General features: G+C 54.5%; 1 protein-coding gene across 4 annotated transcripts; it reads left to right on the top strand.

The window, feature by feature from the left end:
- Window positions 1-25611, top strand: LHX6 (LIM homeobox 6). 4 transcript variants are annotated; one of them, XM_069474620.1, is made up of 10 exons: window positions 1-301; window positions 1462-1533; window positions 1911-2093; window positions 2438-2559; window positions 11380-11600; window positions 14405-14505; window positions 14720-14815; window positions 15030-15204; window positions 19026-19129; window positions 23402-25611. In XM_069474620.1, the coding sequence occupies exons 1-10, from the start codon at window positions 218-220 to the stop codon at window positions 23420-23422; spliced, it is 1179 nt and encodes a 392-aa protein (XP_069330721.1). In that variant the 5' UTR covers window positions 1-217; the 3' UTR covers window positions 23423-25611. The 4 variants fall into 4 exon arrangements, with proteins under 4 accessions (XP_069330721.1, XP_069330722.1, XP_069330723.1 ...); XM_069474621.1 differs by lacking the exon at window positions 19026-19129; XM_069474622.1 differs by lacking the exons at window positions 1-301; window positions 19026-19129 and adding an exon at window positions 535-661.
- Window positions 25612-27289: the final 1678 nt, after the last annotated feature.

Raw genomic sequence — 27289 nt, 5'->3', positions numbered from 1 at the left:
GTCGGGACCTTCTTCCGAGGCAGCGGCGGCGGCAGCCAGGGAGGCCGGGGCTGCTCGCGGGCCGGGGGCGGGGGCTGGGGCCGGGCCCGGGACGACGGGGCCGGCGTCTCCGCTCTCCTCCTGCTCCTGCAGCAGCCTCCGCTCCCACTGCGGCCGTGGCCCCCCTCGGCGCGGCTCTCCGCACTGCGCGCCCGCCGAGCCCGCCGCTCCCCGGCCCATGTACTGGAAGCATGAGAACGCCGCCCCGGCGCTGCCCGAGGGCTGCCGGCTGCCGGCCGAAGGCGGCCCCGCCGCCGACCAGGTGAGCTAGCGAGCGAATGGCGAGCGGCCGGGCCGGGTCCGGCAGGGGCCGGGACCCCGCCGGGCCGGGCCGGGTGGCGGGCGGCGGCGGGGAGGAGGGGTGCGGGGGTGCGCCTGCGAAGTGTGTGTGTGTGTGTGTGTGTGTGTGAGTGTGTGAGCGCGCGCGAGCGCGAAGGGGGGGTCGCGGAAAGCAGGAACACATTATGCAAATGTTGGAGGAATTTCTCAAAAAGCGATTTAGCAAAGACACAGGCGAATCAAGAGGAGGCGAGGCCGGTATTGTCCGTCTGAATAGGCGCTGATAGCGCCGATGCGCCGGGGGCTGTGCGGGCGCAACGCTGAGAATCCCGACGCTGGGCCGGTCCCGGGCGCGCCGAGGGCTGGAGGGTGCTTTTTCCTCCTCTCGGACGCCTCTCTTTTCCCTTTTTGGTCCGGTTTCACCCCCGATCTCTCCTCCCATTTTGTTCCGGGTTTCCCTCCGACCGGCCCTCGAAAGGCGCCTGAATCCGTGTCAGTGTAGCCGCTTCGATTCCGCGGCGCGTGTCGCGCGGGCGGGCCGATGCTCCCGGCGCTCCGGGTTTTATTTTCCTCAACCACCCACCCCCATCTCCTTTTTATTTTCTTTCTTTCTCTCTTTTCTCCTTTTTGCATTTTGTGCCGAGAGGAGGAGAAGGGAGCGAGGAAGGGGGGTGGGTGGAGAGAGAAAAAATTCGATTTTTAATTACTACCATTAAAAAATCAAATTTGCAATTCTTTGGGCGGCCTGATGGATCTCACTGATTGACAGTTGGAATTGACACTCTGGCTACCTCTTATCTTGGGCATTCACGACAATTTCTAATTGCAGGTAGTTTGTGTGTGTGCGCGTGTTTTTTTTCCCCCTCAGAGGCTTGGATTGCAAGGGAACTAAGCGATTACTTCAAGAGCCACGGGTTAAGTGCAGGGAAAGGGGGAGAGAGAGGGAAAAAATCCAATCCAAATTCAAATTGCTTCATTAGAGAGACACCGCTTTTGTGGGGAAGGGCTTTAAATGCCCACTACAAAGTTAGGACTCATTGTTCGGCGCCGGTTTATATAACAGGCGCGGGGAGGCGCTGGGCTCAGGCTGCGCGGAGCCAGTTCAGCAGCCGCCGCCGCCTGCGTTCCCTCCCCCTCCCCCAGGTGATGGCCCAGCCAGGGTCCGGCTGCAAAGCGACCACCCGCTGTCTTGAAGGGACCGCGCCGCCAGCCATGGTGAGTCCATTTGGCCCTGCCTTCGGTCCCCTGTTCCCTGGCGGCTCGGCCCTGGGGACCTGACCAGGCTTTCCGGCCACGAACCCCTGCCCATGCGCCGGGGGACTCCCGGCGGGCGCCGCCCCTCAGAGCCTCGGTTTTCCGGCCGGGAATGTGGGCTTTGACTGCTCCCAGCACCCGGAATGCGCGTGGTGAAAGTTGGAACCGTCCCTTCCTCTACAACAGGCACTTCTAGTCCTGTCCTTCAGTCTACCGCGCGGTGTCCCGGGGAGATTTCGTTGTCAATTGGTGCTCAGGGCCCCAGATTTGTCTCCGAGACAGCGGCAACTCTGGGCGCCCGGCTCAGCGCTGCGCGCTCCCTCTCTCCTCTGTCGCAGGCTCAGTCGGACGCCGAGGCCCTGGCAGGAGCTCTGGACAAGGACGAGGGTCGGGCCTCCCCATGTACGCCCAGCACGCCATCTGTCTGCTCGCCGCCCTCTGCTGCCTCCTCCGTACCGTCTGCCGGCAAGAACATCTGCTCCAGCTGCGGCCTGGAGATCCTGGACCGGTATCTGCTCAAGGTGAGACAGGGGTAGGTGTTGTGAGCCTGTTGGCGGGGTGTGGGATGCAGCCCAGGGAAGCAGCGCCGGCGCCAGGTCCACTTAATTCCAAATGCTGGCTCAGCTGCTGCCAGCCTGCGCGACTTTGGGCAAACCGTAGGGTCTCTGCGCCCCAGGGTTCCGTCTGAGAAATGGGAAGAGTTTATTTCTATTTCCCTGAGCCTCAGTATTACAGAAGAAAAATAGGGGAGTCACATGCACCTTCTGAGCTCCCGCGGCTCTGACAGCAAATGGGGCCGAGGAGGCTGGGGCCGGGCGAGAAAGAGGCCCCGCTGAGCCGACCCCCATCCCCGCCCCCTCCCTAGGTCAACAACCTCATCTGGCACGTGCGGTGCCTCGAGTGCTCCGTGTGTCGCACGTCCCTAAGGCAGCAGAACAGCTGCTACATCAAGAACAAGGAAATCTTCTGCAAGATGGACTACTTCAGGTAGGCTGCGGCCGCCGGGCCAGCAGTGTTGTCGCGGGCAGGCCCCGGGTGCATTCGGAGGCCACCTTTGCGGCATGTGGTCTCGGCTCCAGAGCTCCGGCGTCCCGAGTGCACCCCGGACGCTCGGCGCAGACCCAGCCCGCCGGCTCTCAGCGTCGCGAACCCAGAGCTCCAGGCAGATGCCTGCACAGGCTCGGGCCGCGATCCGCTTCCTGTTCCCGCGGTCCAGTGGGTTTCGGTCGCGTCTCTGGATCCACCTTGGGTCCTGCCTGAATCCCAGGCTCCAGTTCTGACCTCCAGCGCCTAGGTCGAGCTCTGACGGGGACTCCCCGGCTCTGGCCCCGACCCGCTTGGACCCCAGCCACCATCTGGCTGCATTTCCAGTGAGCTCCGGCTCTGGGTTCCAACCCTACTCCGACTCCAGTCGTGCTGGGGTCTCTCCCGGGCCGGACCCTGAGCCGGGCTCCGGACTCGTGCTCTGGCTCCCCCGGGCTCCGCTCTGGGTTCGTGTCTGGTCCATCCCCAAGCACCAGCGCCGCAACCGTCTCGGATGGATCCTGTATCCAAGTGCCTGGTCCTAAGCCCCAACCTCGGTCTCCGGCTCCGCCTCAACTCATACCCCAGCGTCGCTGAGTGTCTCATTTCGAGTCTGGGGTCCTGCGTGCCCTCCAAGTGCCTGTTCTCGTCCCAGCTTCGCTGTTGTTTCCTGCTCCAGCTTTAGCCTCTCCCCGGTCTAGGCTCTGACTTTGGGCCACCGAGACGGGAAGGGGAAGAGTCAGGCGCCGCAGCCCAGAGTCCTGGGTAGGATTACTTTGGGCTGCGCTCGCCGCCAGTCGCGTCCTCCGGCTGCGCTGCCGCGTCTCGGCTGCCTGCTTGTGCCTTGCTTCTAGCCTTGCGGCCCGGGCCTGACCCGGTCATGGGGTCGAGGTCACTGCGAGGTTAGGGGCGTGCAGCGTCAGTCTGCCCACCTAATCCCAGCGGGAAGCATGAACCAGGCCTGAGGCCTGACCACTGGGCCTGTGGAGTCCGAATAGAGGGGTGTAGAATTGGTTCCTGGGAGGGACGCCTGTTCCCAATTGCTTTCTCAGGAAGTGGAGAAAGCTCTCCCTTATAACCACCTCCACACCCCACAGACATCCTTCCCATCCTTGCATGGGAAGATGTCATGGCTTCAGTCTTCCTGGGTAGACCCCGTGCCCCAGAAAGAGCCTCTGAGAGTCAGGGAATATGGTGGAAGGCAATGCCGCCTCCCCTTACCCCTGGCATTGGAACCTCCAGGGACCTGGAAAGAGAGGACCCTGAATCTAGGAGGAAATCTCCAGCATTCTGAGCTGGGTTACTCTGAGGAAACCACGGAAGGCATGGTTAAAGAGGTGGACTCTTCCTTTATGTGATGGGTGTGAAAAAGTGTGCAGCTGGGATGGGTGTGTGGGGGGCTTGACCAGGTGGCCTAGGACTCAGCATGCAAAGAGCATGTGTGTCTGTATTATCTGGGATCTGTGCATGGTGCTGGGGAATGCATCACTGAGCAGGGTCAGGAGTATGTGGATAACATGTGTGTTCCATTATGGACAAACATTTGTCTTTTAGTTCAAGTGTGTGTGTATGTGAATGTTGAGACTGTGTGTGTGTGTGTGCGTGTGCACGCATGCAAGGTGGTCAGGACAGGATTATATATGGACCAGGATTGGAGGTGAGAGGCTGTGGTGGGGTGAGGGGATTCTGAAGCCCCATCATTGCCCACCCCCACCATCTCCTCTGAGAGGGCATTCCTGCATAAGGCCCAGACCCCCCCCCCCAGCCCCCAGCACTGAGTGATGAAGGGCATGATGTGAATGTGTATTTGAGGATGTGGACTGCTGTGTGTGTGGTCAGAAGAGGGTTATCATGGTGCAGTGTGTAACCAGGGTGTGATGTCTCCTCCCACTGTCCCATCTGACTGTTGGTTTGGCCATGGGCAGGAAATGGAGGTTAGAGTCACCGTCTGGCCACCTCCCTGCTCTAGGCCTGACTCCAGTTGGTAAAAAACAAGCCAGCTGCTGCTTGGGGGCTCCTTGGATCCATCAGCTACCAGGTTCAGGGCTCCAGCTTGTGGAACCCCGCAGGATGGTGTCTGGGCTCCCCCGTAGAGTAAGTCAGGGCAGTACCTCTCTCCTGGTGACAACAGACCTGGCAGCCTTACTTGACACTTGCCCAAGTTTCTTCCCTGCTTCTCCAGCTCCAGCTCCTGCCTATGCTGGACTGAGCCTACTTGAAAGCTGTGCTTTACCAGACCTTGAAACTAGTCAAAACTCCACTGTTCAGAGCCTCCACTCATTCCAGAGTTCCCCTTCCCACTGCAGCGGGGTAGAGGGTAGGGTGTGCAGCCACTGTGGGAAAAGGCAGGAGACTGGGCTTGGTCAGGCCAACTGTGACCTTGGACAAGTCACTGAATCCTTCTGCCCTTAGTTCTCCCTTTCTGGGGCTATCTCTTTGAGCTGCCAAGGAGGCTGCTGTTGAGGGAAAGTCTCTGTAAACGGTCCCTAAATGGCAGTCGGTATGAATGGGCAGTTGGTATGAATGCCTCAATTATTGCCATTGTCACCATTGTCAGGATGGATACTGGGCACAAGACTGTGATGGCATTTCCCCAGGCAGCTTGAGGATCAGGGCCTGCCTGAAGGGATGGGGCTGAGCTGCAGGTTCTGAGCATTAATCCTTTTCCTGTGACAAGAGCCCCAAAAGCAAAACTAAATTAGATTTCTGGTTAAGAAAATGGAGGCAATAAAAGCTCACATTCTCCAGGTTGAGGGTAGAATTGTGGCTTTTCCGATCATTTTCCCCCATGCCAGGTCTCCCTGCAGGCATAACCCATCCCTGGCAGCCCCACCTGTAACAAAAATAATAAAACCCACAAAAAGGGGAAGAAAAAGCCACTGAGGGCGCCAGGCAGAGACTATTGTGTGCACTGCACTGCAGCCCAGGCTCTGGGTGGCTGCTAGGAGGAAGCTCTTCCTGGAGCAAGCGTGCATGGTGGCCTGGGAGGCAGTTTCCCTCTCAAGAGCTGGAGCTTGGGAGGGGTCATGTGCTGAGATTCTCTAGGCTTCTGGTTCCTGGAGCCCAGGGTCAAAGGTCTGGTGGGAAGTGGACTGGCTGCTCTGCCCAAAGAGAAGCCAAGATCTCCCAATGGGAGGGGGGAAGGGAGTGGCTAAGGCCCCATGGAGGGGGAACCTGGGGGTCCTATGGTCCTCTAACCTCTGGTCTTTCCCCCCTGGGAAGGGTGTCTCCTCAGTTCTGTCCCCTATCTTGTCCCTCCCTGACACCCTCTTATGGACCCTCCTTCAATCTCCATTGGCAAAGCCAGCATTGTTGGCTCAGGAAGTTAGAGGTTAGGAAGGAACTCCAAGTTCACCAGGGAGGGGGGGCTGCAGAGCATGGGGGGAGTCAGGGAGGTCCAGTGCTCTTCCTGACTTATTTGCATTGTTGGGAGGGGTTGCTTCTCCATTGGCTACGTGTCCTTGGCTAGGCCACCGGTACTCTCTGCCTCAATTTCTCCAATTCACACTCCAAGCAGGATCCTCACCAACCCTTAAGGGCTCAGCAAGATCCCCACCTCTCCTTGCTCCCTGAGATTCCTGGAAGAAAAGAAAATTGGAGCCAAAGAAATGCGATAGGCTTTTAATTTCTTCATTTTCTTTTTAAGACGATTTTTCTTTCTGTCTTCTTCCAAGAAGTGAAGTATATGCTGGGGGGAAAATAGTGTGCCTTTCCTTGGTGTTCACATTTCCATTGCCCCCAGACAGCTTCCCATAGTCCCCTCCTGCCCACCTACCTGCAGCTGCTGCCCCACAAATAGGACACGGCCTGATCTACAGTGCCCTCCTGGCTCCCTCAGGAGCATTGTGCCCATTGTAGAGTTAGACAGACCGATGCCCTGGGAAAGTGAAAAGTGTCCTGCCCAGGATCACACAGTGAGAGGGAACATGGAAGAGGCGCTGGCAGGGATGAGGATATCCATCATCAGAACATATGGGCTCTTCTCTAAGCCACCAACTGGGTTAACTTTTACCTGCTTTATCTCGTTTAGTCCTTAGGTCCACCTGTGTGTATGATACTCTCATAATCTGCACATTATTGGGGCGGAGTGGGGACTGAAGCCCTGAGAGGTGAGGACACACAGCTAAGTGGTAGAGCCTGGATAAGTCCCACGATGCCTGACTCCACCATCCATGCCCCTTAATACCCCCATACTCTTCTATAGGTAAGATATGCCTGCCACCTGTCTGCATCCTGGGGTGGTAGAATGGCAAAGACCTCCCCCCCCAAGATTCCCTGCTCAGTTTGGTTGGCTTCACACAGGGAGAACCCACTGTGTGCTCTACTGTGTAACTCTCCCTGGGTGGCCCTGGAAGCATTAGGACAGGAGTGACCTCCTCAGAGGCCTGTGAATTGAGCAACTTTGCCAAGATTAGGTCACCCAGGTCCCTGGCTCTCCTGCCTTCTGATAATGGGAAGGGGGAGTAAAGAGTTAACTGCCTCCCGTTGTGTTTATGGGAGTGGGGGTTCAGAGAGTACCTGGGGGCTAAAGTTCCTGTTTCTCTGCTTGGCCCAAATGACTTAGGGCAAGCCCCCAACCTTCTCAGGCCTTGCGACTTGAGCCCAAGAGCTGTTCACGGTCTCTAGCAGGAGAACCTCACCTCCTCCCTCAGAGCGAGGGTCCCAGGGGAGGTTCGGAGCCGGGAAGAGGCCCCCCACCGCGGCGGAGAGCGGCCCAGCAGCCGCCAGCTGTTGGGGGACAGATGTTGGGGGAGCTGAGAGGGGAGCTGGGGGAGGGGCCTAGGGCCGGGACCTCCGAGGCGAGGGCCGTTTTAACCTCTTAATTGCTGGTTCTGTTTTTTCTGGCTTCTTCTCCTAAGGCTTTGCCTAGAAGGGAAGGAGCAGAGAGAACAGGAAGGGCTCCGCCTCCAACCCACCTTGTTCGCCTTGTACGATCTCTCTGTGGCCAAGTGAGCGTCTTAAACCTGAAATAAGTGAACTCCAGTTTGAGTTTCGGCCCCTCGGCTCAACAGCTTCGTAACTAAACTTGGTGTTCCCACGCCGAGCTTTGGTTTCCTCATGCAGAAAAGGGGTAGCTTAATAATCGGGGAAGGGGTCGTAGTGAAATTCCGATGGGCTCATTCGTTGGGCCTCATTCATCCAACAAATAATTACTTCGCGCCTCTAGATATCGGGGTAAGTAGGCCGGGAAAGTGAGCCAGACGTCGTCGTCAAGGGCACGGAGCTCCCTCCGCACAACCAGAGCATCCCAGATATCTGTTTCCCATTCAGGGGGTGGAGGGCATGGCGCGGAGCGATGCCCACCCTCTCCTTTTGCCAGTTGCTGGGACGCTCAGTATCTGTCGTACACCTCTCCGGTTCCAAAGCGCCTCAGTCCTTTGCGCCTTTGCCCAAGGCGCGCGGGGATCCAGCGAGGGGCAGGTAGGGCCTGGACCGCACAGCAAGGCTGGGGTGGCAGTAGGCGCGCACCCTAATCCCTTTGGAGCTCTGGTCACAGCTCCGGAAAATCCCTTTCTTGAAGTTTCGTTGTCTCCGCCGCCGATTTTGCTGCTTCCGGAATCCGGCGGCTCTGGCCTCGCAGCCCGCCGGGGAAGGAGTCTGTCGTTTTGTTAGAGCCTCGATCCGTAAGCCTCCTCGCGCCCTTTGTGCCGCTGCCCCCTGTCCTGGGTGGGGGACATGCTGCAGGAGCGGCCCACGCAACCAAACCTGCATAATAACTCCCTACCCCCACCCCAAGGATCCAAGTGCGAGGACGATTTCGTAGACTGGGCTGAGCCAAGGGAAACGCAGGGAGATCTTAGGGCTGAAGACAGCTCCAGGCATTTGGGGTGACATGCAGGGGGTGAGAAAGTTCTTGAGAGGTCACTCGTGGCGGCCGCCTCGGAGCAAGGGGACGGGGATACTGTGACCTACCTGTGCAGGCGCAGAACGGACTCGAGCGTCAGGGACTCGTGAGGCAGGAAGATCAGGGGTGCGCCAGGAGCGTCCCTGGCCGAGGACGAGGAATCCCGCAGAGCCGAGCGCCGGGATCCGGGACTGCACACTGGGGCCGCGCGCCGACCGCCGCGCACAGAGACCGCAGGCCGGAGACTCAGCCGCTCTTGACCCGCCTCTGAAGGCCGGGACCTTCCCTGCTCTGGGCTCTGCTCGCTCCCTAAGGACGCTCCGGGCCTTCCAGAGGCGGCTGGGCTCTTGGCTCGGGGCGCGGGAGTTTCCAGACCCCGCGGCCCAGAGTGGGGACGCGGCGCGGCCAGAACAGGCCCCCTTCCTGTTCATCCCCCCGGGATCCCAGCTCTCCTCATCGTCAGGGCGGCTGCTCCGCAGGTTCGAGGTACTTTTTGCACCTCAGAGGGGACCTCAACCCCGGCCCCACACTCTGGGGTCTCGGGCAAGTCACTTGCGGTCTCTGAAATTTTGATTCCACTTGTGAAAAACGGATTCCAGAGTCCCCGCCACATCGGGTTGCAACGAAGCGGAGGGGGTGCAATGAAGGCGTTGCGCCCCTGACCCCGGCCCGCAGCAAGGGCTCTGCGCACGCTGGCTGCCCCCTCCTTCCGAAGCACACATAGGCGAAAGTCAGCCTCCCCTCGGAGGCCGGAAAGTGCTTCCAATCCGGATACCACCTGCCGGGCGGCGGAACCCGGGGTCTGCCCTTCCGCGGGATAGGCTAGGTTGGGCAAAGTGCTTTTCTCTCCCCTTTACTGCGGGAACTGGAACAGAGACCACGGGCTGTTCTGGGCTCTCCCCAGGGGAAGCCGCGTTTCCGAGGTCAGGACCCGCCTCTGCTTTGGAGGGTTGTTGACTCCGCAAAGGTGCGCAGCTCGTCCTGAGCGCTCTGCGCCACCCGCGGCAGGATCCCCTTGCGCTCCTTGTCTGGGAGAGTGGCACTGGGGTTGTGTCTGGGAGCAGGGACTGGCCGAAGCCTCTGCGCTCCTGCACTCGGTACAACCCAACTCCGTGTTTTCTCAACCGACGTTTGCTTGAATGTGCCAAGGCTGGCGAGGCTGTAACCAGAGCGTTTATGCTGGGCGGTTTCCTCCATGCGCCCCTCTGGGTGGAAGGGTGCTGGCCCTGGGGACACAGAGGCAAATCTTCTTATCCCCCGCCCACTCCAGGAAGGTGGAAGAGGTGGAAGGGGAGAACCAGGAACCAGACATTTACCAACCAGTGTGGTCAGTTCTGAGAGGGTGGTGCGGGGAGCTGTGGGACTCTGGAGGTGGGTATTTCGGGCATTGAAGCAGTCAGCTCAAAGGCCTGGGGGTGGGAAAGTGCTTTGGAGGAGACCATAGAGACCTGGGACTGACCTCCCATTGTGGCTGGCTGAGACGCATCCTTGGGTGTGGGGCGGGAGGGAGATCTTGAAGTTAGAAAGATGGGCCTGAGGACTGAGGAGGATGTGGTTTGCTGTATTCTGTAAACCCCAAAGGTCTGGGACCAAAACCTAAGGTAGAGTGGAGCCAACATAGGATTGTAGGCAGAGCAGGGACAGGATTCCATGGGCATACTGGAAACTTGGCTGTGACTGCCATGTGGAGGATGAGTTGGCAGGGGTGAGACTGGAAACTGGGAGGCCCGGGAGGAGGCTAGCAGTGAGGGGTGCAGGGTGGGAGCTTGGCCCAGGAGGGCAGCTGTGGAGGTGGAGAGGAGGAGACGGATCCCAGAGATACTTGGGAAACAGAACCAACAGCGCCTGATGATTGGCTGCATGTGGGCTTGAGGAGAGGGAGGAGTGTGTGATATAGATTTCCAAGCTTGAGGGGCTGGATGAGTGCTGGCATCATTCCCTGAAATAGAGTGTGCACCAGAGGAAACTGAAGCTGCCAGGGTTGGGACAGAGTCACAGGTGAGTCATCCACTTAAAGAACAAACCTTCCCTGATGCCTGATGCCATGGGGTCAGGAACTAGGCTGACTTCGGGGACAGGGTGAGACCGACTCTGCTGCTTCCTGGAAGGGGTCCAGTCTGGTGTTGGAGGCAGCTGTGCCCAAATCACCACATTACAAAACAGGGGAGAAGAAGAAGCAGAATCAAGGAAGATTTAAGGGGCAGGGGGACATTCAAGCTGGGCTTTTTAACATTAGTATTAGCTCCAGAGTCTGGGACTAACTGGGTACTAAGTAGACTGCAAAGCACTAAACAAATAGCAGTAGTCATTGCTGTTCTCTAGTTCAGCTCCGGGCAAGGAAAAGGAGAACACAGAGGAGTTAAACAATTTGCCCAGGGTCACCCTGCCAGTAAGCACATATCTATCTGTTCTTTCAAGAACCTCTGAGCTTCTGTACAGCTGGGGCTATAGTTTATAGTCATCTCTGGAGTCAGACTGGCTAGGGTTCCTAATCTTGCAAGCTGTGCAAGTTACTTTACCTCTCTGTTCTCATTTTCCTCACTTGCAAAATGAAGGTTAATTAGGATAATCAACATGAAATACTTAGAATCTTTCTGGATAAGTGATAAGTGCTCAAAAATTCACCTATTACTACTATTACGTTTTTCTAACACTTATGATGTATTTTAATGAACAAATTAATAAAATATACAGATGTATGTGATCATCATAGAAAATTTGGAAGATTTGGAAAATCTGGAAAATTGAAAAAAGCATCAAGAAAAAAATAAAAATCGCTCACCAGTTCACCTTCTAGGTGGGACTTAGCTGGAGAGGGGTGGTAAATCCAAGCAAAGGGTGATGCCTGAGGGAAGGAAGGCCCTGAGGGGTGTAGGAGGCAGAAATGACCGGTCTGAACTGAACCTCGCCATTCTTTTCCCTGCCCTCTCAACCCACAGCCGATTCGGGACCAAGTGCGCCCGGTGCGGCCGACAGATCTACGCCAGCGACTGGGTGCGACGGGCGCGTGGCAACGCCTACCACCTGGCCTGCTTCGCCTGCTTCTCGTGCAAACGCCAGCTGTCCACCGGCGAGGAGTTCGGCCTGGTCGAGGAGAAGGTGCTGTGCCGCATCCACTACGACACCATGATCGAGAACCTCAAGAGGGCCGCCGAGAACGGTACCCAACCCGCCCCACCCAGCAACTTGGCCCCCAGCCCTTTCCCATCCCAGCAACCCAGGAACCGCCCTCACTCCTCCAGGGACTGGGCATGCCCTATATCGCCAGGAGGCAGCGGGCGGGTGGGGCTGCGCACGGAGCAAGAGCTTCCGGCTCTACCGTTTGCTTGGGAGTAAGAATTCACTACGATTCTCATTCTCTGCAACTATGTTTCCTTATCTGTAAAATGGGGCTAAGGATAGGACACCTTCGCAAAGATAGATTAGCAGATATGGTGTAAAGCTGGGAGGCACTCACTGAACACTAGAGAAGATTCTCACGATGAGGCAGCTTACTCCACCTTTGGACAGCTCTCATGGGCCTGGGGGCTCATCTCCTTCAGCTCCCTGAAACCCAGCTTGGGCCAGTCCTGGAGAGATGACATGGCCACATTCTCCCAACTCCAATCCTAGCAGCTCCAAGCCAGAAGTCGGAGGGTGGGTTTCACCCTGCACCAGGGTCTCTAACTGAGGGGGAAGGGGCCAGGTTTCTGAGTCTGGAGACCCAGCCCCTCTAGCCAGCTGTGCTCACTGGGAAGTTTTTTTTCCTCTCTGGCCTCAGTGCCCCATCTGTGCAAGATAGATATTGAACTAGAATGAACCCTAAGTCTCTTCTGGCTCTGATTCCCCAGGACACATAGGCCCAGGGCCAGGGTCCAGGTCTTCCAGGGATCCTGAGGGCTGAGTCACAGTGGGGTGGGAGCTGGAGAAGAGGAGTGGAGGTTGGGCTGTGGGCAGACGCAAGGACCCTTCCTGTAAGTCCCCTGTCGGGGTCTGTGGAAGCTGCTAACTTCTGTGTAACATGGATTATTTCATGTAATCCTTACAAAATCCCTAGGAAGTAGGTGGTTTGTCACCACTTTACAGGAGAAGAAACAGGCAGACTTGCCAAAGGTTACATGCTCATAGATTTGCTTGACTCTAAAGCCCAGACTCTTGAGCACTATACCATACCATAGCACCTCATCCCCAAGCTCCAGGCCCCCTTAATCAGACCTCATAAAGCTGAGGAGGCTACTGGGATGTGACTGCTTCTATGAGTTTCATTTTTCCATCTAAAAAAATGAGCATGCCAATTCTTGTCCTGCTTGCTTTCCTATATGACACTAATATCACAAAATGTCTGCCCCATCCCCAGTTCTTCTGGAGAAACGGGTATGGACCAAACTGCCTCAATTTCTAGGCCTGAGCCTGGGGACTAGTCAGGGATTACCAGAGTGTTTCTGGCCATGGCCATACTAGGACCATGATTTTCTCTTGCCAGAATCAGGGATAAGTGGGCCTAAGTGGGCAGCAAGTGAACTTGGGGTTCTATGAAGTTATCTGCAACAATGTGGCAGTCAGCAGTTTAGCCGGAGTGGAAACCCAGGAGCCAGAGCTTCCCTACACCATGGTCCATCAGTGACCACAGGCTCCTTCATACTTGGACCAACCAGGACCATCCCTAATCAAAGTCTTGCCAATTATGCATTAGCCCTCATAGCCACAAAGACCTCAGACTCCTGCCATGCAGTGGAACTGGAAGGCTGGGGACCTCAGCTCTCTTACTGATCAGCTCTTAGGACCAGTTGGCTACTGTTTTACTTTTTAAATATAACACACACACACACATGTTGTTCATGGTAGAAAAATTAGAAAAGATGGTTAAGAAAAAAGAAAATAAAGATCACTCCAAATGCCACCTCTCCTCATATTTTAGTAAGTACTTTTCCAGATTTTTTTCTACATATGTATTTAGAATTTTCAGTTTTTTCAACATAATTTTTTCCCAATTAAAAAAATTACAATAAATTGTGAACAGTGGTTATCTCTGAGTGGTGGAATTACTGGTGATTTTTATTTTCTTCTTTGTGCTCATGGGAATTTTCTGAGTTTTTGATAAGAACCATTGTATTACTTTTATATTCAGAAAAATGAAGTATTAAAAAGTAAAATGGGAATATATTTAGTGTTTTAGCATGACTGTAAAAGTAATATAAGTGGGAAGAGAATATTTAACATATACTCCAATTAACAAAATTAAACCTTAGAGAAGTAAGGTGACATATCATTGTTTTTTAAAAACCTCAAAAGGATTGAGCATGGTGGCTCATGCCTATAAATCCCAGCAATTTGGAAGGCCAAGGAGGGAGAATAGCTTGGGGCCAGGAGTTCAAGACCAGCCTGAGCAACATAGTGAGACCCCCCCCCATCTCAAAGCAATTACTTTAAAATCCTCAAAAGTTATAGGAATATTGAAAGTAAAGAGTCTCCATAATCCCACTCCTCGGAGGCAAACCACTGCCAATACCTTATCCTTCCAACCTTTTTTCTTCCACTCATTTTTATAAAATTGGGATCACAGTTCTGTAACCTGATTGCTATCTCCACTAGCCTTTGATTTCCCCCAGTTTGGCTAGGAGGGAGCCCAGTTTGGGGCATTAGGGTCAGCCAGCTTTCAGATCCTAGTGCAAAGGTCCAGGGCAAGGGCTTTCTTCTGTCTGAGCCTCAGTTTCCTCGAATATAAACTGGGGATAACGCCGCCTCTCTTTAGGGCTGTGAGATATAAAGAGCACACCAAAAGAGAAGCGTCCGATCCCGAGCAGACGCTCAGAAACAGAAGCCCCTTCCCCAAAGACTGAGCTCAGGGACTAGGACCCTGGGATCCCCGCTCCCAGCCAACTCCCGCTCCTGACCCTTCCAGGGACAAGCCCCCCACCCCCGTCCTTTCCAGGCTGCCACTAGAAGAGATGGGGACGCGTGGTCAGCCGCTTCTATCGCCCCCAGGGAACGGCCTCACGTTGGAGGGGGCAGTGCCCTCTGAACAGGACAGTCAGCCCAAGCCGGCCAAACGCGCGCGGACGTCCTTCACCGCGGAACAGTTGCAGGTACCCGGGCAGGCCGCCAGCGGCCGGGCGTGGGCGGGGCCGGGGCGTGGGCGGGGCCGAGAGGGCCCCTGGCTCCGCCCCTCTGCCCGGATCCGCCGGTGGCGGGGAGGGGCTGTAGCTGCCGGGGCGTGGCCTCTGGGCCGGAGTCTGTGATTGGGCCGGGGTCTCCGAGACCTCGGCGGGCTAGCGCCTCACCGCCCTCCCGCGCCCGCAGGTTATGCAGGCGCAGTTCGCGCAGGACAACAACCCGGACGCGCAGACGCTGCAGAAGCTGGCAGACATGACCGGCCTCAGCAGGAGAGTCATCCAGGTGGGACCGGGGGTGGGCGGGGCCCTCGGGTCTGGGGCGCGGCCTGGGGACTGGTGGCAAGCCCTGGAGCTTGTGGCTGCGCCCTGGAGCAGAGCGTCGGGGTGCACGTGGCCACCCCTCTTCAGGAGGCTGCGAGGCAGTCCCGCCTGGGGGCCCCCGGCGGCGCGTCCGACCCTTTTCGGTGAGGCTGAAGCTGCTGAGGCTGTCGTTCCAGGTGTGGTTTCAAAACTGCCGGGCGCGTCATAAAAAGCACACACCGCAGCACCCAGTGCCGCCCTCAGGGGCGCCCCCGTCCCGCCTCCCCTCCGCCCTGTCAGACGACATCCACTACTCCCCGTTCAGCAGCCCCGAGCGGGCGCGCATGGTCACCCTGCACGGCTACATTGAGAGTAAGTGACCGCGATTCCCGGGCCTCTGGGCCTGCGGGGCGTGGGCAAGGCGCGGAGGAGCGCGCGTGGGCGGCCAAGGCCGAGGCGTGGGGAGGCCTTGTGGAGCCTCGTGGGTGAAGACGCGGCCTCCCAGGTCACTAGGACATAGCGATTGGGGCAGGTGGGGTAAATTCTCCTGCTCTGCCTCAGTGGGGGCGACCCTTAGTAGAGGCAAGTGATTCAGTCATTCAAAAAATACTTTCAAAGCACCCACTCTGCGCCAGGGCCCCGGGGCTGGAGAGAGAGCCAGACGCACAAGGGCCCTGTCCCGTGGAGCCTGCGTTCTGGTAGGCATGGAACAATAACCAGGCAGATGAGCGCGTGGTTTTACTTGGGGTGATTCCTGTGGGAAAGGTGCTGGAGGAGTGTCTGGAGATGCTGGGGTGTGTGGAGGCTGCCTCTGAGCAAGCTGAGACCAGAAGGATGGGTAGGATTTAGTGAGGCACGTGGATGGGGAACTGAATGCCGCAGGTCCTGGCCCAGAAAGCTCGGTGAGTGTGTTTGGGGGAGCAAAAAGCCAGTGTCGTGGGGCTACCCAGGGTGGTAAGGCCTTGAGCAAACCACCTAACCTCCTTGTGCCTCAATTTCCTCATCAGTCACCTGGGATTTCAATGATGCCTATCTCACAGGGTCGCAAGAGTCCATGCATGCATTCAGTAAATATATTCTGAGTGCTTGCTGTGTTCTTTGTGCTGGGATACAAGAGTGAACACAGTAGACCTAAGCTGCCACACTCCTGGGGCTCTTGTTCCAGAGAGGGAGGTGAGTGGAGACACAGTGTACGCTTAGGGGAGATGCAGGTCATGGTGTGGTGACCTTCGAGCAGGAGCCTGGAGGAGTGAGGGAGCAGCCTCAGGGACATCTCAGGGGGGTGAGCACTCAGTGAACCTGCCTCTGAGCAGGTGCTTGTCACAGACTTTCTTTCTCTTTGAGGTTGTTTCCATCAGTTGTTTCCTCAAAGCTGGGCATGACCCATAAAATAGAAGTGAACACAAGACACACATGCGTGAAGACACACACACACACACACACACACACATCTTCCCTTTTCTGGCTCCAAGTAAAAGCAAAAAAGAAGGGAGGTCAGAGAGAGAACTGCTGCTTACAGAGCACCTGCCAGTGCCAGACACTGTACTGACCATGTCTGTAACCATCAGAGGTCCCCATCCCATTGAATAGAGGAGGCACCCAGGAACCACTGTAAGTTAGTGGGAGCCAGCACTCTGCAATGATCGAATGTGGGCTTAGGTGTCAGACTGCCAGGCTTCACATCCCACCCCTGCCACTTACTAGCCGTGTGTCATTCATTGGGCAGTTTCTTAGCTTCCCTGAGTACTAGTTCCCCCATCTGTAAAAGTAAGGACAATTGAGTACCTATTTCAAAGCCGTGTCATGAGCATCAAATGAGATAACTGATCTAACATCTTCAACATTTAGTAAGTGCCGGAGAAGTATTAGCTGGTCTTGTGATAGTGGTTTTTTTTTTTTTTTTTTTTTTTTGAGACAGAGTCTCACTCTGTTGCCCGGGCTAGAGTGAGTGCCGTGGCGTCAGTCTAGCTCACAGCAACCTCAAACTCCTGGGCTTAAGCGATCCTACTGCCTCAGCCTCCCGAGTAGCTGGGACTACAGGCATGTGCCACCATGCCCGGCTCATTTTTTGTATATATATATTTTAGTTGTCCATATAATTTCTTTCTATTTTTAGTAGAGACGGGGTCTCACTCTTGCTCAGGCTGGTCTCAAACTCCTGACCTCGAGCGATCCACCTGCCTCGGCCTCCCAGAGTGCTAGGATTACAGGCGTGAGCCACCACGCCCGGCCTTTTTTTTTTTTTTTTTGTTGAGACAGAGTCTCACTTTGTTAACCAGGCTAGAGTGAGTGCCGTGGCATCAGCTTAGCTCACAGCAACCTCAGACTCCTCGGCTTAAGCGATCCTACTGCCTCAGCCTCCCGAGTAGCTGGGACTACAGGCATGCGCCACCATGCCCGGCTAATTTTTTCTATATAGATTTTTAGTTGTCCATATAATGTCTTTCTATTTTTAGTAGAGATGGGGTCTCGCTCAGGCTGGTCTCGAACTCCTGACCTTGAGCGATCCACCCGCCTCGGCCTCCCAGAGTGCTAGGATTACAGGCGTGAGCCACCGCGCCCGGCCGTGATAGTGGTTTTGACTGGCAGAGCTAGGAGTGCAGAGTCCTGCCTGCTGTACCAGGTTGCCAGTTGGAAACTGTTTCATTTCCGAACCATCTGCTCAGTTGAAGGGACTTTTTCTCCCTTTCTTTTCTAAACAATGACATATGTTCAGGCTACACAGAGCTGGTTAAACACTTGATAAAGGTGCCAAGGGCCAGGGGCTCTGTAGGTACCAGGGGTCTGGGCTACCAGCTAATACTTGGTGTGGAGTCAGTAATGGATCTAGGTGACCCCTTGGAAGTGGGGCCATAACTTCCAGAGTATTTGCCAGGACTCTGTCCACACACTCCTATATCTTTCTTTGATGCATTGAGAAGGGGCTGAGATGCCCGCTCTTCTTCCCCTTCAGGTAGAACCTAGCTTGGAGCAGAAGGTGTTGGGGTGTCTGGAGTTGCCACTCTTGCTGTATGACCATGGCAGTTGGCTTTAGAGTTAACTAAAGTCACAGAATTTTGAATTTTCTGAAGCCTTAGAGCTGGAAAGTTGATGAAATTGTTAGAACCAGACCCCAGAAAAATGAACTTTGGTTTGGCAGTTAACTAAAATCACCTCAGAGCTTGGAAGCTGATAAAAGCTTTGGAACCAGACCCCAGAAAAATGCACAGACACACATAGGTTTCCAAGTGATTTGAAGCTGTTTATGGACTCCCCAAACACCCCAGGTTAAGAACCCCTAATTTAATATGACTGCTTTATTCTACAGATGAGAGACCTGTGGCTCAGAAAGGCACAGTGACTTGTCCCAAGTTACATGTCAGTTAGTTGTAAGTCACTGTACAAGGCTCTTTCTTTGTGACCAAAGAAAATGAAGTCTAGAGAAGAGACAGGCAATAGACTTCTCCACTGTTTACCACTTCAGTGGTAAACACACTGAAGCATGAAAGATTTGGATCAGACACAAAGATGAACTTTCCCCAAGTTTTAGATGTTGGAATAGAGTACGGAAATTCATTCAACAAATATTTAAAGAATACCACTAGATGCCATGCCTCACTCTAGGTACTGGAAATCCACAGAGATCTAGAATCTAGAAAACAGAAAAATTCCTGCCTTCTTGGAGCTTGCGTTCTAGTTGGCAAAGACAGATAATATCAACTAGACAATAGAAATCTGCAGCAAGTCAGATAATAAGTTCTAAGGAAGAAAAATAAAGCCCAGAGGAGGGTAGGGGTGAGTGTTGGTGTTGGTTGCAATTGTAAATAGCTTGGTAACATGTGACGGCAGAGTCCTCTGGGAGGCATGGGGTAGAGTTGTGGTGATACTTGGGAGATACCAACGTACAAGGAGCTGAGGGAGGATCTGAATAGTGGGGTACAGCCTTGCTTGCAGGTGTTCAATACATATGCATTTAGGAGTGTGTGTTTATCAGTGAGCTGGACAGTTATACCCAGCCATTACGTAGCACTTTATGATTATAAAGACCTCCATACCGCATCACAACCAACTCTATTGAAATCTTGCTCAGGGCCACCCAGGAGGTAAGTGGCAGACATGAAACTGGTCTCAGGGCTCTATCTGCAGAGCACGGGGCAGGTGGGATCCTGTGCACGGCCTGGGGGATGGGCTCCAAGGCATCCTCTCGTCCACAGGTCAGGTACAGTGCGGGCAGGTGCACTGCCGGCTGCCTTACACCGCGCCCCCCGTCCACCTCAAAGCCGATATGGATGGGCCACTTTCCAACCGGGGTGAGAAGGTAAATGGAGCCAGGTTGGGTCTGGTGGGTCAGAGCCATCCTGCCATGGATGGGTTTCTGGCAGCATGCCGTACTGTTGAGCCCAGCCCGCTCAGGCCCCCGCTGCACCCCCAGGGCTGTCTATGGGTTCTATGTGCATGGTTACTGTAGAGGCCTCCTTGCACCCCCCCCCCATGCCCTCCCTCCCAACAATTTGGGTTTCTCCTTTTCAGATTTATGAGTTTACTCGAGCTTTGAGGTATCAGGGAAGGCTTATATCACACACCACCCTGCCAACTCCCATCATCTCACTCATTCCTCCCCTTCCTCCTTTTCATTCCTGTGTGCTGAGCGTGAATATCTGAGCTGGTGGGGCCCAGCAATAGCAGGCCAGCCAGGGACCTTGGTCAACTGGCAGGGCCTTCTCTGTGGAACCAGGATCTCTGGTTGTCTCAGGCACTAGGACTGGACACCCAGAAGAGTACTTAGACATCAACCAGTCCAGCGGCTTGAAGGCTTCGGTTTTTAAGAGCTGGACCCCTTTGTTTAATCTGTTCTGTAATACAGATGAAAGTGGACGGAGCTGCTCTGGTGAAACAGAGACGGCCTCCGCTCCCTTCCAGCTCTGAGATGCCTCAGTTAGCCTTGAAAGCCACTGGTTTAAGACAAGTCCTCATTTTAGAAATGGGGAAATTGAGGCCCAGGTAGCTCAAGGTCAAAGCCTGGATGAGAACCTGTGCATTCATTCGTTCACTTATTCGTATATTCAGAGACATTTCCCACATACTGCCTGTGCCCAGCAGTCCTGAGTCTGTTGCCAGGAGCACAGAGATGAGTAAAGCATAGTCCCTGTCCTTAAGGAGGCCACAGTCTGGAGGGAGAGACAGACCCTAACAGTTACAACACAGCGTGATCACGCTGTGATGGAAGAAGCTGGGGGAGCTGGGGAGCGGGTGGGGGCAAAGGAGAGACTCAGGGAAGACTTCCTAGAGGAAGGCAACCTCTCAGCCCAGGCCTGCAAGCTGACTCAGAGCTTGTGAGGGAACGTGTGAGCCATCAAGGCTCTCAGGTAACCCTGAGCCACTCGAGTGTTGCTGGCACACAGGCATGGGAGGGAGAGCAGCGAGAAGCAGGGACCCCAGGGCTGCCACGTGGAGGAATCTGGGCTTTATCCTGGGGCAGTGGGGGGCCCTGGAAGGCCTGTTGCAGAACTGTTGCTGTAGGGGTCCCCAGAGAGGCTGAGTTGGAGGACATGCAGTAAGAGGCAGGGAGCCCCATGAGTCAGCAGGTGTGGTGGTCCAGGAAGCGGGGGTCAGAGCGTTAGAGCTGTAGACAAGTCAGGGGCCCTCTAGTCCAGCAGGTTCCAGTCTTGGTGTGCCTCAGAATCACCTGGACAGCTTGTAAAGATGCAGATTCTGAAGCCTCTCCCCTAGAGAGTCGTACTGGGAGGTCTGGAGTGGTGGGGCGCAGAGATCTGCAGGGGTAGTACCCAGCCCATGCAATTCTGATGGACAGCCGGGGCGGGGACTGCCCCTCCAGGAAGGTCTCTCTGGCTCTGCCTCCTGACTGAACACCTACTATGTGCCAGGCTCTCTGTGCTGGGCACACAGGGAAATGTATATGGTGCAGAGGTAGAGACAGCCTGATTGGACAGATAAATTTGTAAGTCAATGGTAGTGCTCAGTGCAAAATCCTGCAGAATCTGGCGGTAGGCGAGTGTACCCCAGGAATGTTGGTCCCTCTGAGATTGTCCTGAGATTGTCATATTCACAGTAAGAACCACTGTTTGTTCAGCTCCTCCTCTGTTTGAGGCAGGCACTTTGCACATGTCATTTGGTTGACACCTGCCAGCCACTTTGCAGGTGGGGAGATGGCCTTCCTCATTGTAAAGATAAAGAAACTGAGGTTCAGAGAGGTGACATGACTTGTCCAGAGATGCAGCGAGTCTGTTGGACTCTGAAGTCTGTGCCGTTCAGTAATGGCTTCCAATGGCTTCCTTTTGTGCCGCACTTCATAGTTTACACAGTGCTTTCTCTGACCCGTCCTTCACAGCCTCCCAGGAGGATGAGTTGTGATGACCCCTATTTCACACTTGCAGAAACTGAGGCTCAGACAGAGCAGTGCTCATCCAGGGTCACATGGCGAGCACAGGCAGAGCTGGCCTGGATCCTAGGACCGCCTGCCTCGGGGCCTTCCCCTTCCTGCAGGAGGGCATTTGTCCTGTTGGGCCTGGCCCTGGGACTGCAGAAGGGAGCTGATGTGATCCCTGCTCCAGGGAGGCTGGGGCAGCTGACAGGGGCCACATAGTGAAGGGCCTGGACCACTGAGCGAGGGGCTTGGGCATTATATGCAGGGCAGGGAGTGGGCCTTGGAAGTAGGGCCAGGCTCAGTGCTTGGATAGGAGCCCTTGCCTCCTGGTTGCTCAGCTAAGCCTGTGGTTCTGTCTGGTTCAGCCTGAAGGAGGAGCCAGGCTGGGGTCTGGCAGCTTTGGCTATAGAATATTTCTGGCTCCTGGGTTTGCCTGTTGAGTCCAAGTTCTCTTGCTGGGCTATGTCTCCAACTTTGCATCCAGAAGCTCTGCATTAAAGTGTCACTCCCTCCTTCATGACCTCCTGCTGTCTCACTGTTAGGCCTTTCTGCCAGCTCCCATGGACCTTTCCTATCCACATCTTGTCAAACCCATGGGGCCTGGTGGGCTGCAGAGTGCAGGCTGTGTGTGGTCAGCACAGGATTATATGGGCTTTCTCCCAAGCCCCTCTAGGCCTGAGCCAGCCTAGGCATGAAGAGACCCAGGGGCCCCCTGGGGCTGGCCCCTGAACCCATTCACCTGGACCAGCACTGGCCCGGCCAGAACAGTGCTCTGAGCAGTCACGGGGGGCATCCTCTGCCTCCACCGCATCATCACTTGGCCACACACGCCTGTGAGTTTCCAGAACCACATTTCTTCCCGGTTGTGTCCCCTGATTCCACAACTTCAGCATTTGAAATGTTCTTAAAAATCTGGGCCAAGTTGTCATTGATCAGTGGGAGAGACTGAGACCCATGGAGTAGAAAGGTCTTACCAGGGTCATCACTTTTGAGAGAGCTTCCCTTAATAAAAGCCCAAAGCCAGGCATCCTGGAGGCCAAAGTGAAGCAGTGCCCAAGTGGGGCAGGTAATGCAGTGTAAGCTCTGGGGTCAGGCTGACTCTGAGTCCCAGCTCTGCCACCTCCTCCCTGTGAGACCTGGGAACACCATTAGCTATGCTGAGCCTCAGTTTCTGCATATGAAAAATGGGGATTATAATAGTTCCCACCACCTGGGGTTGCTGTGGATAGTAAATGCAATAACCTGTGTAAGGAGCCTAGCACAGTGCCTGGCACACAGGAAGTGCTCTGCAGGTGTTGGTTATTATTGTGGTTACTATTACGGAGATCGTCATCATTGCTTTCCTCCATCACCTCCTCGTGGTACCTGATTCTGGGCAAGTAACATTCCTGATCAGAAAAGGGAACAGCCATGTAGCCATGCCCCCCAGATGTCCCTGGACCACTGGAAACTCCTCCCCACACTTTACTGTGAAAAGGCACATCCCACTGACCAGCTAGCCAGTAATCCTTGACCTGAACTTCAGGAAACTGGCTGTGTCAGCAGCAGGGAGATGTCAGCCAGGTCCTTTAGGTGGGAGAGGGAGAGGTGGAGAGGCAGATGGTCCTGATTCCCACCGTGTGTCAGGCACTTGGCATGTCTGAGCCACATGCCTTTTGGCTTTGTGAAGAGTAAGTGCACATGAGGTTCTTAGCCCATTGCCTGGTCGTAGTCAGCCGCTGTTGTCATGGTGGCCTTGGAGTGGCAGAGGCGATGTGCCATGGTAAAGAGAGCTTGCTCTGGACTGGCCTCCAGCGCTGGGGCCCCCTCTTCCTAGCTGTGTGATCGTGGGCTCACTCATTCCCACCTCTCCGAGCCTTGGCACCTGTGAAATAGAGATAATGGCGGGACCCCCCTCATGGGTTTGAGGTGCGGCTTCAGTGAAATAATGCCCGGTAGACTTTTGCTGCTGCCATTGTATCTCACCGAATCTTCCTGATTCTGAGAGAGATTTTGGCATCCCCATTTTACAGATGAGGAAACAGGCTCAGAGAGGTGAAGTGAGTTGCCCAAGGTCCCACAGCAAATAAGCTGACAGTGCCAGGATTTAAACCCAGATCTAGGCCCTGAGCCCACCCTCGTTCTCCATGCCTTCAAGGTCCTCTGGGGGGCTGCTGGGTGGAGCAGGCCCCCAGCTCAGCCACCTCCCATGCCCTCCTCTTGCAGGTCATCCTTTTTCAGTACTGACGCTGCCGGCACTTCCGCCTCTGTCTGTGGGCACCCCACAGCTGCCCCTCAGCCGCTGAGCTCCAGTGTCCAAGCTGCGGCCAGGGATCCACCCGCCTCCGCATCCGCCCCCATCCACCATCCTGCCCACCACCAGCTCAGCCCTCCAGGCCCTGCCCTTCCCTCTCCTGCTGAGAACCCGCCAGGAGCACCACAGAGTCCTCCTCTTGGAAGGCAGAACTCCCTGAAATTTGGAATCAGGGTGAAAACAACAGCCTGTTTTTTCCATTTAAACAGAAGTCATCTTCAGCTTAAGCTGATTACAATAGCAAAAGGCAGAATTGAACTGTGCGACGCCAACAGCCTTCTAATTTACAGGTTTTCTTTCCCCCATATTGGCCTTTATTTACTACTTCCTTGGAACCATCTTTGAATTCTGAATAGCTGACAACCCCCAATGTTATCCACTCTGTTGCTTTTGTCTGGAAAACTCTACAGTGTTTGTGGGATATCCCCAAAGGAAAGCTATGTTCTAATTTTATCATTTCCATCTGTCTGGTTATGTCAAGTTAATTCAGAAAGAGAAGAGACACTGACCAACCCTGAGAGGCCCGACAGGGCAGAGATGGAGACCTGCCCAGACCGAGAAGCAGGGGGATGGGGGGCTGGGGGAGACAAAGACCCCCCTGGTCTTGAGATCAAGGAGAGGAACATGGCACACTGGGCTGGGAGTGACACTAACATTCTAAGGAGAGGAAAGAGAAAACTTGGGGTGGAGGGAGACCCTGCCCCCCATCATCTAGCATATATGCAGGGAACATAGCAGAGATGGAATTTGATCCATGCAATGACTCTTCTGAATGTTGGGGCAGTTAGAGTTGGGGGCCTTGTTGCCTACTTCTTGACCCCTGATAAGGATGGCTGGGCCAGGTCTTCTCTGGGGGGATCACTTATGGGGAGCCAGGGAACAGAGCCCAGTGAAATGGCAGTCAGAATGTTAACTCAGGATCCATCTCTGGATGGAGAGAGGGTACTCATTGCCTAGGTGAGTGTGCCAAGCCCAGGATTCCAGCTGGCACCTCTGAGCCTCTCCACCAGCCCTGCCCAAGCCAGCCCCGCACACCCCTGAGAACAGAGGCCAGACACAGCCACATCCACCTCCACCCCATCCTACTGCAACTCTTCCACCCCAAACAAAAGGGCTCAGGCTACACACAACCATGATTTATGTTTTCAGGGGACGCCCGTTTGTCCCAAGCTTATCCTGTAATTCCAGAACTACTTGATGTCCTGGTGCATTTTCCACTAGAGGTTGCTAGTAAGCATGTTTTAGCCCAAGTCCTCCTTCCTGCTGTGGTTAACCTGTTATGTTGCTTTTGGAAGGAGATGCTAGGACAGGGAAAGCAAGTTCATGGTACATATGCAGCCGTTGTCCCTGTTTTGGCCCATGGCAGACACCGCTGACCCATGGCAGCTCTATTTCACTGAGTCTGGATGAGGTTTCAGAATCCAGGTGCTTCACATTGGCACTTTAAATGGAAACCTATATGTCATTCTTGCTCTGGGACCTGGAGCAGGGACAGACACAGGTGCAGCCCAAGAAGGAAACCTGGTTTCTCCCCCTTCCAAAAATGGTTACAGCTGACTAAGGGCAAAGAGAAGGCACCACTCAGCATGTGGTGAGTACAGCTCAGTTCAGAACTCATGCAGTGGTAACATGTGCCCAGCCCTGTGCTAGGCGCTGGCATTAACAGGAGCGAGCGGGCCTGCTCCCTGGCTATGGGGAGCACACGTCTTTCTTTTGACTGTTGCTTCTGATGATCAAAGCCCAATGGCAACCACGTGGTAAGTGGCCAGCCCAGCCCTGCCCAGGGTCACCCGATACCCACTCTGCCTTGAGTCTCCTCCCAGGGTCTATTCCTTGCGTGGATCACGTGGCCGTAGCATGTTACAGTTCAAACATGTCTCCACTGTCCTGTTAAGAGCAGCCTGGGAACGTACAGGCCATCAAGACTATTTATTTAAATACAAAGCAAAAGGGGAAAACACACACACACACACACACACACACACACACACGGAAAAAAATTGTAAGCACTTTTTTGTAAAACCAATGTCTGTTTTGTTACATACCTTTCATGTCGTGCTTTGTAAATGTCTTATTTGTGTAATAAAGTTAATGCAAGTAGAAGTGCTGGCACTTAAATCCAGACCACGATGGGATTCCATTTCTTTCCTGCTCTGGTTAAAGGCTTAGAATATCTGGGCTGCTGGACGATGCAATCCCCCTTCCTGGGAAATTGGTACCATTTCCCAGTTAGTAAACTGCATTGTAAAGCGTGATGATGGGTTTCTTCTCCAAGTACTTGGTCACACCTGCCTCTTAGCTGAGCTTTGTAGGAAATCAGGCCAGTTGTGGTCCTCTGTTCCATTTCCTGAACACGCTCTCAGCTGGGCCCTATGTTGGCTCTGCAGACTCGGAGAAGGGTCCCAGCCAGACCCTGCCCTAGAGGAGCTCTCAGTCTGACAAATGCTGTAAAAAGACGTCATTCCAACATGCTGCAGGGGCTGAAGGGGGCTGCATTTGAGCTGAATCCTATCAGATGAGAAGTTCACAGGATGGTATAAAAGAGGAAAGCGTTGGGGGTGGGGCAGGGAGGGAGGCACCATCCAGCCTGTTTGGAAGATGGGGAGGAATTTAATAAGGCGAAGTTAAGGGAACATGGGCTGAGTGACAGGGCCCCAGCTCCTGCACAAGACTGGGTCTCATAGTGGCTTGGTCAGGTTCCAGAGCCACCATGCAATTTGGAGAGTGAGAGAGAGCATCTTTCTGGTGGTTGTCAAGTTTTCTTTCAGCAGCAAAATCATTTGTTCAAACCAAAGTGCCTGGTGTGGGGAGCAGAGCTGACCTGTAGGGTATGGAGGTTCCCCAGCCCTGTGGCCCTGCACAGAAATGAGCTGCTTGTAAACCTCAGCTCATGGTGCACATGGGGCCTGACTCGGCAAGGCCCCTCACTTTATTCTATTAGTATTTTTGTTCCCCATCTCTGACTCCATTTCTGTCCATTACCACTCTACTTTTCCAATCCATTTTTCATATATTGGCTTAGATATATGTGTATCTATATGTGCATACATATGTGTATGTATCTATCTTTGAAAATAGGTAAGTTTAGTCTTTACATGAATGTACCTTCTGTTTTCAAAACTGTTTGGAAATCACTGGTGGTGCTCAACCCGTCGTACCAAGGTGACTGGAGCTTCACGGGGAGAGGTGATCCTCCCAAGTCTCAGCTGGGAGTGGGCCCAGCCTCCCTCTGGCTCCTGGCTGTGTACCAGCATGACACCCCTGGGTCTCCAGTTTGAGATCCAGTTTCCTCCCCCTGCAGATCTCAGCAGAGCCCCCCTGAACCTGACTCACTGTGCTGCCTGCACCGGCAGCTGTGGGGAGCCAGAGGACATAGTACGGGAGGGGTTGGATGGCTACGTGATCTAGCAGCCCCTACAAGGATTTGGGATGCTGTGGCCCAAGTGTAGCCCTGGAACATGATGCTGCTTCCTCTCTCTTCGGGTTTTCAGCAGACAAATGTAATTTCTGGGGTGATTTTGAGGAATGATAGTATGCACAGCTAACATACCGTTTTTAAAGCAAACACATATTGAGTACCTGCTAAGCAGGAGGTCCTTTACTTATATTATCTCATTCAAATCACACGGCTACTCTCTTGTTTTAAACATCATTATAACCATTATATAGATGAGGAAACTGAGGCTTAGAGAGTGACTTGCCCAAGGTTACATGATACCTGTGGTTGAGCTGGGATTGGAACCCAGGTGTGTCTGATGCCAAAGCCACATTGTTTCTATGGCGTCACGCTGATTCTGTGC

Source organism: Eulemur rufifrons, chromosome 7, assembly GCF_041146395.1.
Source record: "Eulemur rufifrons isolate Redbay chromosome 7, OSU_ERuf_1, whole genome shotgun sequence".
NCBI classification, from domain to species: Eukaryota; Metazoa; Chordata; class Mammalia; order Primates; family Lemuridae; genus Eulemur; species Eulemur rufifrons.
The sequence above is the reverse complement of the archived record's forward strand: the minus strand, read 5'-3'. Positions and strand labels throughout refer to the sequence as shown.